The sequence below is a fragment of the Xenia sp. Carnegie-2017 genome, unplaced genomic scaffold, assembly GCF_021976095.1.
Source record: "Xenia sp. Carnegie-2017 unplaced genomic scaffold, XeniaSp_v1 HiC_scaffold_2, whole genome shotgun sequence".
In the NCBI taxonomy this organism is placed as follows: domain Eukaryota; kingdom Metazoa; phylum Cnidaria; class Anthozoa; order Malacalcyonacea; family Xeniidae; genus Xenia; species Xenia sp. Carnegie-2017.
In genome coordinates, this window is record NW_025813482.1 from 936927 (window position 1) to 951654 (window position 14728).

The following is a 14728-nucleotide window of genomic DNA, read 5'->3' on the forward strand; positions in this document are numbered from 1 at the left end:
TTGAGATTGCAAAATATGAATCAAAACAAAACGAGAAGTCAACTATAAATTTTCGACTTTATTTCAAAGTTTCGTCTTTATTAACGCGGGAATTAGCTAATTAACATCTATTGCGCTGCCTGGCCACTTAAATCTCATCCAACAGGGCGATTGACAACAACAGGGAAAACAATGGTGTCTCATATGATCTCATACAATGTCTCATTTTCGACAATTTAGACCTGATTTGTTGATGTGAGATAGGATGCTGGATTTGGTGAGGCATGATTACTGTTTTCCTGTCAGTGGCGAAATTCCCAGGTGCTCTAAGATTCCGGTGTGAAAATGGCATGTGGTTTGACCAACATACGACGCGAAAAAAGTGTGAGCCTGTGTAGGGAAGGCAGAAATTGACGAGAAATAGAGGATATTTCTTTAAAAAATGGCTTTATTTCGAATTTTATGTTGGGCAATTGCCTTTTTAACACGAATCCGTTTCCTGCCTTGCAAGTCTCTCGCTTTTATTCTGCTCATGTTTCTTTCGCGATAGCTTTGGATTGATACAATGTTAGTCAAGGACATGTATAACAGTTTGTATGCACTTCATTTACCAGAAATAATCTCCAGTGTTTTTAAACGAAAATGACCATAACAAACAACATGGCATATGGGCCAATTCCTCAATCTAGGACAAACATCCTGAAATCAAGTCCCCTTAAAATGGCAGTGCGGACATAGGTCTAACTTCCAAAAACAAAATGTAGCAGCTTTTCTAAAGTGCTTAATGTGTTTAGAAGGTTCAGTTTTAGAGGTGGTTATTGCAGGAAAAAATTGCATAAGATCAATATTTACTGAGAAAATTATAAAGTACCATCTCTCGTCAAATATCAATTTTGCATAAAATAACAATCATTTTTTACAGACGACTGAACCTACTCTAACCATGCACTATTTGAAAGTGATTGACATTGTTTTTTTGACATACGATGCACTATTTTAGCACTGCCATTTTGGAGGAGTGCAACGTAAGTGCATGTGGTATGATCCTCTTAAAACAATGAACAGTTTCGAATAACTTCCTTCTCATAGCTTTCACCAGACTCTTGAAAATGTGATTGAAAAACGGATGAAATTGTCTGCTGAAAGTAGCGATAATTATCAACACGGGAACTATATTGGCTAGTAAACTCTTTTTTCAGTGTTTCTTTTACACACGGCTAATCGGAATGTTGTAATAATGCATTTGCATGCACATTGTTGGATAGACAGTTAAAAATAAACTTTATCAAAACGCCAATCGCAGTTCTTTTCAGGAACTCATAAAACAATGCTTCAAAGGTGATGTCAAAACTTGAAGCTAATATGAAATGAAGTATGTTTGACTCAAAACAAGGGTGTTGTATTCAAAAAGAATTTCTTGAATTTCAAGATCAGCTTTCAACCGTCTTGCAGTGTTCCATGCATGGTAAAACTTGAAATCTTTGAAAACATTGTAAATAGTTTTGATCTAAAATTATTTGTTTTCTTAAGTTGAAGCGAATTTGATGGGTTGATGTCAAATATTCTTCAAGTCTGTCTGCATCATTCTATAAAAGAATGTAACGTCACCTCGGATCATGTACACAAGGACAAAACTACGACCGGGGTGAACGACCTCGGAACTTTTTCTTAATGCCACATGCCCACACAATATCGAAGGAATAAGCGCTATCAGAGGTGTCGCTATGAAGAATTTACATAAATCTCGTCCAAGTCACATGTTTTTCATGTGCGTATAAATGCCATGTCAGAAATTATGCAAGAAATTTTGTTTATCGATCAACTTGGCTGTGGAGAATTGTAACTGTGCACTGGAGCTAAAGACCTCTGAGGAATATTCCCCTACATGAAATCTCTAAAAACGCCGGAGCAACGATCTTCAAGGCGCTTCCGGTCTTTCATGCACTGACAGGAGGTGATGCTACAAGTGCCTTTGCAGGTATTGAGAAGAAAAAAACGTACGATGCACTGGGGGCGTCCAAAGCACACCAATAATGCTTGTCACAACTTGGCCAAATTGACTTCTGCGATAACCTTGTTAAAAGTTGCTTCAAATTTGTCCAGGCTTATATTCACAAAAAGGTATCCGCCATGGATGAGCTAGGACATCTATTGTTTTTCCAAAAACGACAACAGAACGAAACCCCTTCACCCACACACTACATTTTCCTCCATCGCTTAAAGAGATCAAAGTACCAAACCATGATATGGAGGAAATGATTAGTCACAATCAAGACCTATGCTTGCCCCAGGTCGATGATCGGACAAATGAAGAGGGTCTTTTTTGCCCAGTTTCCATGACTAAGAGTCCAGCACCAGAAAGTTTGATTGTACCACGATGGTTTTATTGAGCTAACTTTTTTTGTGCTGGAGTACCTGCTTTGTTGCCCTGATGCTTGTTTCTACGTGGCTAAACAGAGTTCCTGTTAAATCTTCATAGTTTCGCTGGTGAAAATTCTGATGCCAAAGAAAAACACTGCACGCCATAGGGAGCAACACTTTTCCAATATCACACAAAAGAACTTACGTGAACCCTCGTTTCTGAACGTTAAGTGTCTTGAATTGTTATTCAGAATAAGAGATTATGTATATATGCAGCTATTTCAAATTAGTAAGAGACGTGATAACTCACGTGGACAGTTTATATATGAGGTCTTTGCTAATGCACATTTAATATACACAACGAGTTTTTTTAAAATAGACATGTTTCGACATCTCACGATCTTCAGTATAAGTGAAATAATGAATGATACAAGGTTTATGTAAAAGTAATATGATACATAAATTACAACAATAATAGGGGAATAAGATAAATTAATGGGAAGCGTCCGAGCGTATTATAAACTAAATATTGTATTGAATTTAAAAACTTGAACATTGAGGTCAGGGTTAGTTTTGTCAATGTGAAGTGCTTCTTTGATATTAAGGAGAATGAGGTGTCGGCAGTGTCGATGATTTTGAAGCAAGAGGGTGAATAGTTGATTATACATGAGTGAGATTTAAGAAGGCGTCGGTAGATATGAAAGTTTTTGTCTGTTGTAGTATGTTCCCTGATTCTGGTGGATGAATGGCGCGAAGTTTCGCCAATGTATGGGGAATTATATCCCACGCAATTGAATTTATATACCACCATAGATTTAATTGAATCAGGGATTTGGTCTTTAAATGAGAAAAGGTTTTTGATTTTGAATGATGTGAAAATTAGTCGAATGTCAATATCTGTACAGAAGCGTTTCATAATGTTTGTAAGTCTGCGTTGTGATTGTCGTGAGGAATGTCCGATGTATAGTAGTTCGAAGTATAGAGTTGTTATTTTGGAATTTTCAATTGTGTTGGTCGTGATCGTCGTGTCAGTAGTTTCGGTGTCTAGTTTGAGGTTGTTGCTTTGTTTGTTATCGAGATATCGTTTTACGGTTCTGTTAATAAAGTGCAGTGGGAAATAATTTCGTAAAAGAGTGGACGTGATGTTTTGTATGTCTCGTTGAAAGCCATTGCTCGTATTGTTAAGTTTGTATGCCCTGTCGATTAGTGTGCGTATAAGTCCGGTTTTGTATGAAAGTGATGTGAAACTAAAATAGTTCATCAGAAGTCCTGTGTATGATGGTTTGTGATATGTAGATGTTGTACAGCTGTCATGCGATTTCGTTAATAAAATGTTAAGAAATGGCAGTTGATCTTGTTTTTCAGTTTCAAATGAAAATCTAATGTTTGCATGCTGTGTGTTAATGTAATTATAAAACTTCGTGGCCTCAGTTTCGTTAGTAAAAACACAAAAAATATCGTCAACGTATCTGCGGTAAAATAGTGGTTTAGTGTCGTTGTAATTGTTTATCCAGTTTCGTTCATGTGAGCCTATGAAAATATTAGCTAGTATGGGTGCTAAGGGAGAGCCCATCGCAACATTGTCTGTCTGGTCATAAAATTTTCCATTAAATAAGAAATGCGTCTGTGCTGTTGCCATTAAAAACAGTTGTGTGAGGTCTGTTCTGTTTATACTGAACCTGTAGTTGTGAGTGAACTATTTGTTAACTATTGTCAACAAATGTTGATCAATTCAACGCATTTCAACAAATGGGAAAAAATTAAAAACACTTATCTCAGCCTCGTTTTGCTCTTGTACAACCTCTTATACAGGAATATATAATAAAAACAGACCAAAATCTCGTCACTGACCCCACTTTTCAACTCTAAAAACTGTCAATTAAATTGTCATGAATATGTCGAATCTTCAAATCCTACGTATACAAAACAAATTAAACATTATGCGAAGTCATAAGTAAAAATGATGATATCACATTCATAAACACATCATGCCCTTCACACATTGGCGTAGACAGTTCGCAAGTTTCGTCCTGCTCATATACGTACGTAGTCATGCTATGTTTTTAGAGTGAATGAACACCAAAATATTCACATAAGAAAGATTGACTTTCCAGACTGGCTTCGCCATTACGTATGTAAATTGCTAAATTGTTCAAAGGACCGAACAAATTCTTGCTGAAGTACAAATTCAGAGTTTCAGCTTTTCAATGTGTATGTCAAACTTTTTATCCTATCACGGTAAATCTTACTTGACAGTGTTACAAATTTCCCAGCCAATTTTGAAAGATATATCCATTTTTTATACGTGACTACTTCAATGATTATCCATATCGTGCTTTATTTTTGAAGTTCTTTGACTAAGCCCGTTTCCCACATAACTTACAGACTGGGAAACATTCATCGTATTAAAATTTTAAAAACTATGTAGAACTTTACAAACATTGAATCATTTTGCTAATTTTCGGCAATGCCAAAATTAAAAACTATCACATGAATTGTACATGAGTTTGTTAACAACATGTTTCGTTTAAGAAAAAAAACTTTAAAGTGCGTATAAACGTTACATGATTTTAGTATTGTCTGAAAGAACAACTCTGGAAATTAACAAATTCAAAAAATAAATTGATTTACATTAAATCTATTTTGGAAAATTGCTGATAAAAATCCAAATTTCTCTTTATATTTTTCACTAAGGGGTCTGGTATTAAGTTCATGTCGTGACGTCATGTAAGGAACACAGTTCGCACGGCTCTATTTAATACAAGACAAACTATCTGCTGTAAATTGTCCATAGCGTCCTTTTTTTAAAAATTGGCCTTATTTAGGTCGGCATCTTCATCGGTGGATTTATCAGAAAATGAAATTTTTGACATAGACTTCGACAGTAGTGTTCAGCAGCAACACTAGGCTTGAATGCAAAAAGAACACGCAGCATAATATTTACTATTTATATCGGAAGGTAAGACGGGATGTTTCCAAGACGGGTTGTATGCATCCTTCGTTTATATGAGTTTTTACACCGAGAAAAAAAGTAACTGAGAATAAGAAACCATCATATCACGTCTCCTTAGCCTTGATTTGCCAAAGCATTTGTCGTTCGCGGCATCCGTACTTCATCGTGTGAGCTTTGTAAGAAATTCAGACAATACAAATCTCGCTTTCAGAATGGCATATTTTTTGCTTTGTATTTGACTCGAACAAGAAATTACAGTTGGTAGTTCTGAACTTTGACTGCCATTTATCGTTTTGTTTCAATGCTGTTGTGTTGCTACATTTATTTATATCCGGTTGATTTTGACAGGTTTAGTATCTGGATAGTGAAAAATTTGAGCATTTATACGACCAAAAAAATGTCCCGTGTTGACCAAGATCACGGTTAAAAAAAACCGACCCGACCAACTGTCACGAGACAAAAAACGTCCCGGTTCCATACAAACAAATGACAATTACATATAGAAAATGTATGAAACCGAGGTCTCATTTATCTCCCGTTTCGGGAATCAATCCATCCCGGCTCTCATATAAACAATCGCTTTTTGTGCCCCATATACGTAGGAGAAGATTCGGCCAGCAATGACTGAGAACAAAGACTCTACACAAGCTTGCTTGTCTTGCAAATTAAATATACCGCCTAGTCAAGTTCTTGAGTTTAAATGTAATATGCAAATACTATACATAGCTGATATTGGGCATTTTACTCGCTTTAACGCAACAAAGTCGACCCTCTTATTTCAAAAGGATTGACGGACCCATTGAAAGAAATAAGTGAAGGCGGGGAATATGGAGTTAGGAAGGGGACAAAATTAAATAATAAATCGTCGACCCGTGTTTCAATTCGTCGACTCGTGTTTCAATTCGTCGACTCGTGTTTCAATTCGTCGACTCGAACAATTCGTCGACTCGAACTTCAATTCGTCGACTTGAACGATGACTTGAACCTTACGGTATGCAAATGCCAGCGGTTATTTTTTTTACGATACTTCGTGAATTGGAGAGTTTGGATGCATATAAAGTTATGACATCTCGAACAAAATGGCGGAAAATCCAGTCGTTCGCGTTGTGTCTGTATTAAAAGAGGCAATTGAAAGATTCAGAATCATTGCCCTTCAAAATGGCGGCTTACATGTGTAATGTACTAATTTGTTAATGGAATGACTTTATGTATACTTGTGCATAGTAAAAAATGCATTCAATACAATCATTGACAACTGTTAATTCACTGGTTACTCCTGGAGTTAATCTGAAGCATTTTATTTGCCGAAGTCTAACTGAAATCGTGAGACTTTTTGAGGGGGTGTTATTTAATAATGAACGTAATCAATTAGAGTATGCCCTGTATAAATTGGAACAAGTCATTCAAATTGGAGTTAGCAGTGACGAACAAGGTCTGTGGAATCAAGTTTTTCCAGTAGGTTTGCTGGATACACTTATTCAAGCCTTCAATACGTTACTTGAGGAAACTGTATATTCAGATTGCTCAACAGCCTCAGCGTTGTTACTATCGAAACCAGCCACTATCCGGAAAAATTCAGCAGGAAGGCCAGAATTCGAGATTAACTGTGAAACACTAAAACTTTTTCTCAGGTATGGCTTTTCTTTGGTTAAAATAGGTCAAATGTTGGGTGTTAGCGCTAAAACAATAAGTCGGAGAATCAAAGAATTTGGTTTGAAAGAAGAGGTCCCCAAATACACTGATATTCCAAACTATGACCTTGATAAAATGGTTTCAGAAATCTATAGAGAATTTCCTAATTGTGGTATTCGTAGAATGAAGGGATTTCTTATGGCAAGAGGTGTAAAATTGCAATGGGAAAGAGTGAGATCATCTCTGTGGAGAATTGACCCAGATGGCATTTTATTAAGATCAATGCAACTTAATCTAGTTAACAGGAGGAAGTACTTTGTTCCTGGGCCATTGTTCTTATGGCACCTGGATGGCAACCATAAATTAATAAGATGGGGGTTTGTTGTTCATGGGTGCATTGATGGCTACTCAAGGCGTATTATGTATTTAAAGGCAAATACAAACAATAAAGCCAGTACTGTGTATAACCTTTTTATTGAAGCTGTTAATAACTTTGGCCTCCCAGAAAGAGTTAGGGGTGATCAAGGAGTAGAAAATATTGATGTTGCGTGGTACATGCTCTCCAATCCAGATAGGGGCCCTAATCGTGGTAGTTTTATTGCCGGAAAAAGCTGCCACAATCAACGGATTGAAAGGCTATGGAGAGATCTCTTTCATGGTTGTTTATTTATTTTTTATTATGTCTTTTGGTATCTTGAGGAAAATGGTCATTTGGAGCTGGATAATGAGTTACATATTTTTTGTTTACATTATGTTTTTGTTCCTAGAATTAATTGGCATCTTGATCTTTTCAGAAATGGCTATGATAATCACCCATTACGAACTGAATCCAATATGACTCCCAATCAGATGTGGGTGTATGGTTTGAGTCAACTTAATATTAACCACAATGCAATGTTCGAACAAACCAACATAAACATGTATGGTGTAGATTTTGAGGGACCTTTACCTTCTCAAACATACAGTGGTGAAATATCTTGTGAAAGCTCTGTAGAAGTCCCACCTACAGCCTGCCCATTAAATGACCAGCAATTGGAAAGTTTTCAGAATGCTGTTGATCCTTTGGCATCATCATCATCACATGGACTAGACATATATTTGAACGCAATAAATTTTATTCAGAATATTCTCCAATCACAAGCTGGCAATAATCATTCCAACTGTTAAACACAGAATTGATCATCTTAATTAAACAAAAAATGTTAGCTCTAGAAATTTAAGTTTTGTGACATTAATTTTAAACAGCAGACAAACATTTGAAAGTAACTGTTTATTAACAATACAATGCATTAATAGTCTGGAGCCAGTTGCACATAACCTGGATAAAGTTATCTGTTGAAAAAGATATATTTTCATTATGATAATGTTAACTTTGCACTTCTAAGAGCAGTATTTTATTTCATTCATTGCTCAGTGCAAATCATAATTTTTCTTTTAAGAGATTTTTAAATGTTTAAAATATTGTGATTGAGTGGATAGTGCCATTCTACCTTTGAGCAACTGGCCTCAGTGATTCAGTTTAAACAATTCAGTACAAATAACATTAACTGAAAATGGGGACATTTTCAAACATAACTATTTACTGTAATATGTAGTCAAACAACTTAAAAGAGTATTTTCATTGCAAAAGGCATTGTCTCATCACTACAAAGTTAAAATAAGAAAAAATATAAAATTGTTTTCTACAAAACAATAGTACCCAGAACTGTTCACACAAACATCTTCTGTTTTTGGTCAATCAAGGGTTAGGAAATCCTACCCTACCAAACTTTAGTGCAATGTTCATTGCTTCAAAAAATCGTTTTTTTGAGCTGTGAACAGTTGGAATTCTTAAGACTAATGTGCACGACGAAGCCATTGGCAAACTCTTTGTATCATCATCTGCTAAAAAGGCTACCTTCAATCTCTTTGTTAAACCACTAAATGGAACCACCGTCCATCCAGTCCAAAACTGCATAAGTGCACGTAGTCGGGAATCACCTGGGAAGTCGTCATTTTCATCCTGATTAACATAACATTCAAACCACTCATATGCTTGTTGTTCCGCAAAGCTTTTACTTTCCACATTGGTAATCATATCCATCAGGGTAGCAGGAGTGAGCAAGCAAATTTCTTTAGAAGTGAATAAAATTTCACAAATTTCCTTATTCGCTTGAACTAACTTTAAAAGACCAAGAGATTCTAACCCGATACAGAACTCGCTGATTTCATTCTTTCTTGATACCAGCAATTCATGAGCAATCAGATGTTGTAAAAGGAAATCTTTACTTTTCATATTTATCATCTTCTCTTTTGGCCATCGTGATGAGTTAACAATTTGCCAAAATGCTTCAGATTTTGGATTTCTCTCTAATAGCTGAAGTATATCATCATCTTTTTCACAAGTTTCCAAGCAATTTATAAATTCATGCAACAATGCGGTGGAGGCATCCAGCGGAATGTGCTGCTTCTTCATTTTGGAAATAGTTTCTTCATCTGTTTCAGCAACCATGTGTGAGTAAACATGTGGAGCAAGATATGGAAACCCAATTGAGCTTCTCTGGACTAATGCATGACTTATAATTATTCCAGCAATCTGAAACAAAATACCTTTTGTTACATCTCTGATTGGTACCATATTTGACTCACCACCTTCAAATAATCGAGCTTTACATTCACTAAGTGCCAATGAAAAAAACTCTATTTTCATGGCACCACCATCAAGGCCTTCCTCGTTTTTGAATGACACACAAAGCTCTTTCTTCAAGATTTCTGGTTTTGAAAGAGATCTTTTATAAAACTTAATAACATCTATCCAAAATGCTTCCCGATCTATAAGTATGCACTCTTCGCCTGGCAAATGATTTTTTGCCACAAATGATGCAATTACTTCTTCCAAAGATGATGGACTTTCTATTTTACTCTCTGCCTGTGTTTCAAGGAGGAGACATGCTGCATCATCAACTGAGGTAGCAATTGACTGAACTTCCTTTATATCTTCCTCACTGGTATCAGGAAATGCCTGCTTTAGTTCTGTTAACCAGCTTTGTGAAGAAGTGCATGGCCTATTAGAATCTTCAAGTTCATGCTTTGTTCCAATTTCTGATTGGTTTGGAATATTCAGCTCTGTAACTTCATCATCAACCTCTCTGCCATCTTCTTTTGAAATAGCCTCATCTTCAGTAGTTTCACTTTCAATTAATATAGAGCAACAATCATTAGAATGTTGACGCAAGGCAAATATTGGAACTTGTTCATTGCATCTTGTACATACAGTCAAAGGGCTAGTTGGACTGATGGGCACTGGAGCTTTTTCAACAGGCAATGACTCTTTAATTGGGCGTATGTAAATTGTGGTATTGGAACTAACCATATCCTTAATGTATGGGACATTGTATCCATCTGATGGGATAGGAATCAGGCAAAGAGGCCGTGAATATCCACCACCCTCTCCACGCATAAATTCAAATGCCCCATCTTGTGATTTCAATTTAGGAAATTCAGTTTCAATGACTGACTTCAACTTGACAAATCCTGCATTCTTGTCTGGAAAAACAATTCGTTTTTTCCCCAAACCAGCTTCTTTTAATGTAGATAGTTGTTGTAAAGATGGAGTTCTGCTTTGATTACTTTCAGCTAAAAGGCAAAAGTCATGGGTCCAAGATTTTTTTGGATGAATGAAGACTAGTTTTTGCCTTTTAGCAGGTCGAGGGTTAAGGTGTTGCCGCTGACCACCACCACCAAGACTGGGAAAAGCTTTGCTAAAAGAAAGCAAGATACTATGTACAAATGAGATGACAAAATAAATTTGATAATAAACTACATTCGCCTTTGAAGACAAAGATTTTAGCATTTATGTTCCAGAAAGTTTAGAAATTTTGTTAGCCTTTGAAATACAACACTTTCTCCAGTTTTATTGCAGTGGTTGTGTAACTAGGCTTGATGATTTGGAGGGGGGAAGTATTCATTTAAGCATGTAATCATCCGCAAAAGAAAACTGATTTCAAATGAATTTAATACAGCAGAACATGAACATGCAAATATTGCCCCCACCCCCAATTATCCAGCTGGGTATGCCACTGTTTTACTGTGGGCTTTGCCACAACCACTAAAGCCGCTAAAAATTTCTTCTATTCTTTGTTAGGTTATTCAATACAAATAAGTTATTGACTTTATTAACTAGGACGATGATCATTTACAAACATAGAAATAAGTTATTATTATTAATAACCACTTACCTAAAATCGCGTTGTACAGCTTCATTAACACTTTCTCGAGAATGCGACGATGTTGATGCCACTGCAAGCGCTCCATTGATTTTTGAAGTATTTGTTGTGCTTGCTGTTGAAGGGCAATGATTCTGAATCTGTTCAATTGCCTCTTTTAATACAGACACAACGCGAACGACTGGATTTTCCGCCATTTTGTTCGAGATGTCATAACTTTATATGCATCCAAACTCTCCAATTCACGAAGTATCGTAAAAAAATAACCGCTGGCATTTGCATACCGTAAGGTTCAAGTCATCGTTCAAGTCGACGAATTGAAGTTCGAGTCGATGAATTGTTCGAGTCGACGAATTGAAACACGAGTCGACGAATTGAAACACGAGTCGACGAATTGAAACACGAGTCGACGAATTGAAACACGAGTCGACGAATTGAAACACGGGTCGACGAATTGAAACACGAGTCGACGAATTGAAACACGGGTCGACGATTTGTTATTTAATTTTGTCCCCTTCCTAACTCCATAGGGGAACGTTAGAAATGCCGGTTATAGTCGAGTGAGTTAGCCTTATATGACAACATCTTGCTATACTTTTCATATATCTTTACGACAGTTCAGACCCGTGTTACTTACATCACGTCAACTGGACGCGCAGGCCCAGTTCTATAACGGTAAAAATGAGCGTTTAAAATGGTATATTTTTGCATTTTTGACGGAGTTCACAGCGCAAACTATTTTTCCGATTACAGCAAAATTTTGGATTATGGCCTTTGACACCACGTACATTGGATACTGTAAAAACCACGTAAGGCTTATATGGACTTTAACGACAAAATGCAGGCAAATATACCTTGTATTCCCATTTTTGATTCGCTTCCAAACCATCACATTCCCTTAGATATAAGTCGTAGCCATTGTAATCCAAACAATTGTCTTCCGTTTTTATTTCTCTCTTGCTGTTTAATGTGAAGTACTACAGTGAAAATACAAAACAAAATTTGAAGATATAGCAGCCCCCAAAATTCTGCCATTGTTACTTTCACCATGCAATCTGGAGATTGTGAAAATGGGAGATTTAAAAGAGAAGTAGAATAGAAGGGGTTAATTAGGTCAGTGAAATAATGGGAAAGAGGACAAGTAAAAATACTTTATTTGAGACGCACAAATGAAATTGAAGAGTATAGATAAGTAGGGATAGAAGGAATAGAAAAAGTGGAAAGAAGAGAAATGACATAGACAAATCAGCGCACTGTTTCATCGTGTTTATTTTATAAAATAAAATGCCCAGTACCTAGGGCACACCACACACCGTCTTTGTACCTGCCAAATTACGCAATAAAGCTAAATAACCTAATGAAATCACCTGAAAACACTCAATGAAGTCACAATGAAATACTTTTACTCTCACACCTCCTTAGCAGCTTTGCTCTTAAAGTAACTGCATGACTAAATTACTTACCTAACAAAATGATCGACAAATTAGAAATGTCAGTAACTTTATCAAAATGCAACTACAACTGATTATTTTGCATCAAATGGACCCTGGCCGACGCTTACTTGCGGAGCGCAGGCTGGGGGGAAACGAGAACGATAATAAAGGGGATAAATTGAAATTAAAATTGCCAACAAAAGAAATCAGCAGGACAGAGCTGAAAATATGAATATTCACACACCCCGCCCAAAATTAGCGTGCTAGTTTCACTCATGAACGCGGGCTTGTATTGTTGTTTTGGCAAAGAAAACGTATGTTCGGGATCATATGGTTATATTTATGGTTATGGTTATGGTTATGGTTAGGTTATGGTTATGGTTATGGTTATGGTTATGGTTATGGTTATGGTTATGGTTATGGTTATGGTTATGGAAATGAATTATTGTTTAGAAGTTTCTAACGAACAATTTTTGTTGTCATGTTATTTTCAATTAAAAATGAGATGCAGTAATGTCTGTGGCTCACCTTATATCTACCTCTGCCCCGAAGACCAATAAATTGGAATGCGTGCACACCATGTTTAAACTTTTAAAAAATTTCGAGGTCTTCTTGTACAGACCGAGCCCTTTGGACGAGGTTTGTACAAAAAGACAAAGGTCCGATATTTCCTCATAAAGACCGAGAAGGGAGGTTATCAAAAGGCTTTTTTTATGGCATTATTTGACATGAAACAAAGCTTGCTTTCTTTCTCGTTTTTGCTGTTTTGTACGGGTTGACTTTCACTTTTCTAGGTCTTGTCAGTAAAAAAGAATTCGTTTCAAATTGTATGGTCTGAATACTGTGTTCCGAGTGTTTTTCCTTCGCCTCACATTTGCAAATCATTTTTATTTTGTTTTTTTTTGCATTTTGCTGTTTGCTTGACGAAGTTTGTTCACATTTGATTGTAAAATTACGCGTTTTGGACCGTGGTCGATAACGGGAAAACAATGGACCGGCAGAAATGCTTCTGAGCCAATCAAAGCGCGCCACTTTTCGGAAGTGACGCTTGCCATGTAATAATATATATTTTACATCCGAAGTCAGTATTTACTTTTTGCAAAAAGCAAATTTTATTAAAATTCATAATAGATTCTACAATCATTACCCTGAAATAAAAAAAAGGAAAATTAACAAAGCAAATTAATAGAAGAAGCCTTTTTCTCTACTGAAAACATAAATTTTAGATTAGTGTACATGCATGGGGCGTCAGAGTGTAAAGTGAAAGCGACTCCGAAAATATACTGGCCCCTGACAAAACTATCGATTAAATATTGTTAGTAATTAGACCTTCGGGCTTATAAAACTTTAATATTTAGCCTATTAATACTTTTAAAACACAAATTTGCGATTTTAGTGTATTGTCAATATCATATAAATATTATTATGTAAAGTGATCTTTGAAGACGAATTTCTAAAAAATTACTTCAATTACTCTTTAACCAAATATGTAAGTAGATATGTGTGCATATGGCTGATTGAAGGAGAGTCCCCCTGCAGTTGTGTCACTTCAAATTTTGTATAACCTTTACCTATCACAAGTAATACACTCTCTCATATTACATTACGAATCGACAAGCATTTTTATCGGCCATAATGTTAGGTCTTATGGCAAACCTCATAGCGTTCTTTAAATCAAAATTAGTGCTTTCCAGTATCTAAATGATTATTGCTAAAGACCAGAAAATATTCGATAATTACCATCGCAGTCTTCTTATCATGGGGAGATAAAAGGACGTCAATCTCTTCGATGAGTATATTTTTGTAGAAAATCGGGACGTACCAGCGCTTAGTGGACAACTTTGTCAGTCGAACTGTGATTAAAGAAGAATGGAAAGAGCATCAAAATAGTCTGTGGTAATTTGATGTTTGTTTATCAGCCTACGCATGCGCCATAAGCAGAAGCATCGTTTTCAATTGTGTTCGTGTGGATGGAAAAAACGCTATGAAAACGCCACTTGTGGACGTAAATCTTTTAAAAAACGCATAGGAGTTGCGTTTTCAAATGAAAATGTATACGAGTGGACGGTGCCTCATATATTTACAAATGTAAAACATTTAGAACAGTTTATAAAGAACTTTAATGATATGCTAGTTTTTCTGTCTTCATTCACCATGAAAAAACT

At 36.1% G+C, this 14728-nt stretch overlaps 1 protein-coding gene across 1 annotated transcript; it reads left to right on the top strand.

Annotated features, from left to right (window-relative positions):
• The first annotated feature begins 6420 nt into the window (after positions 1–6420).
• LOC124440735 lies at positions 6421–8554 on the top strand. Its single transcript, XM_046991167.1, has 2 exons — positions 6421–6924; positions 7720–8554. Exons 1-2 carry the CDS (start codon positions 6524–6526, stop codon positions 8090–8092), a joined length of 774 nt encoding a protein of 257 aa, XP_046847123.1. The 5' UTR covers positions 6421–6523; the 3' UTR covers positions 8093–8554.
• The last annotated feature ends 6174 nt before the right edge of the window (positions 8555–14728 follow it).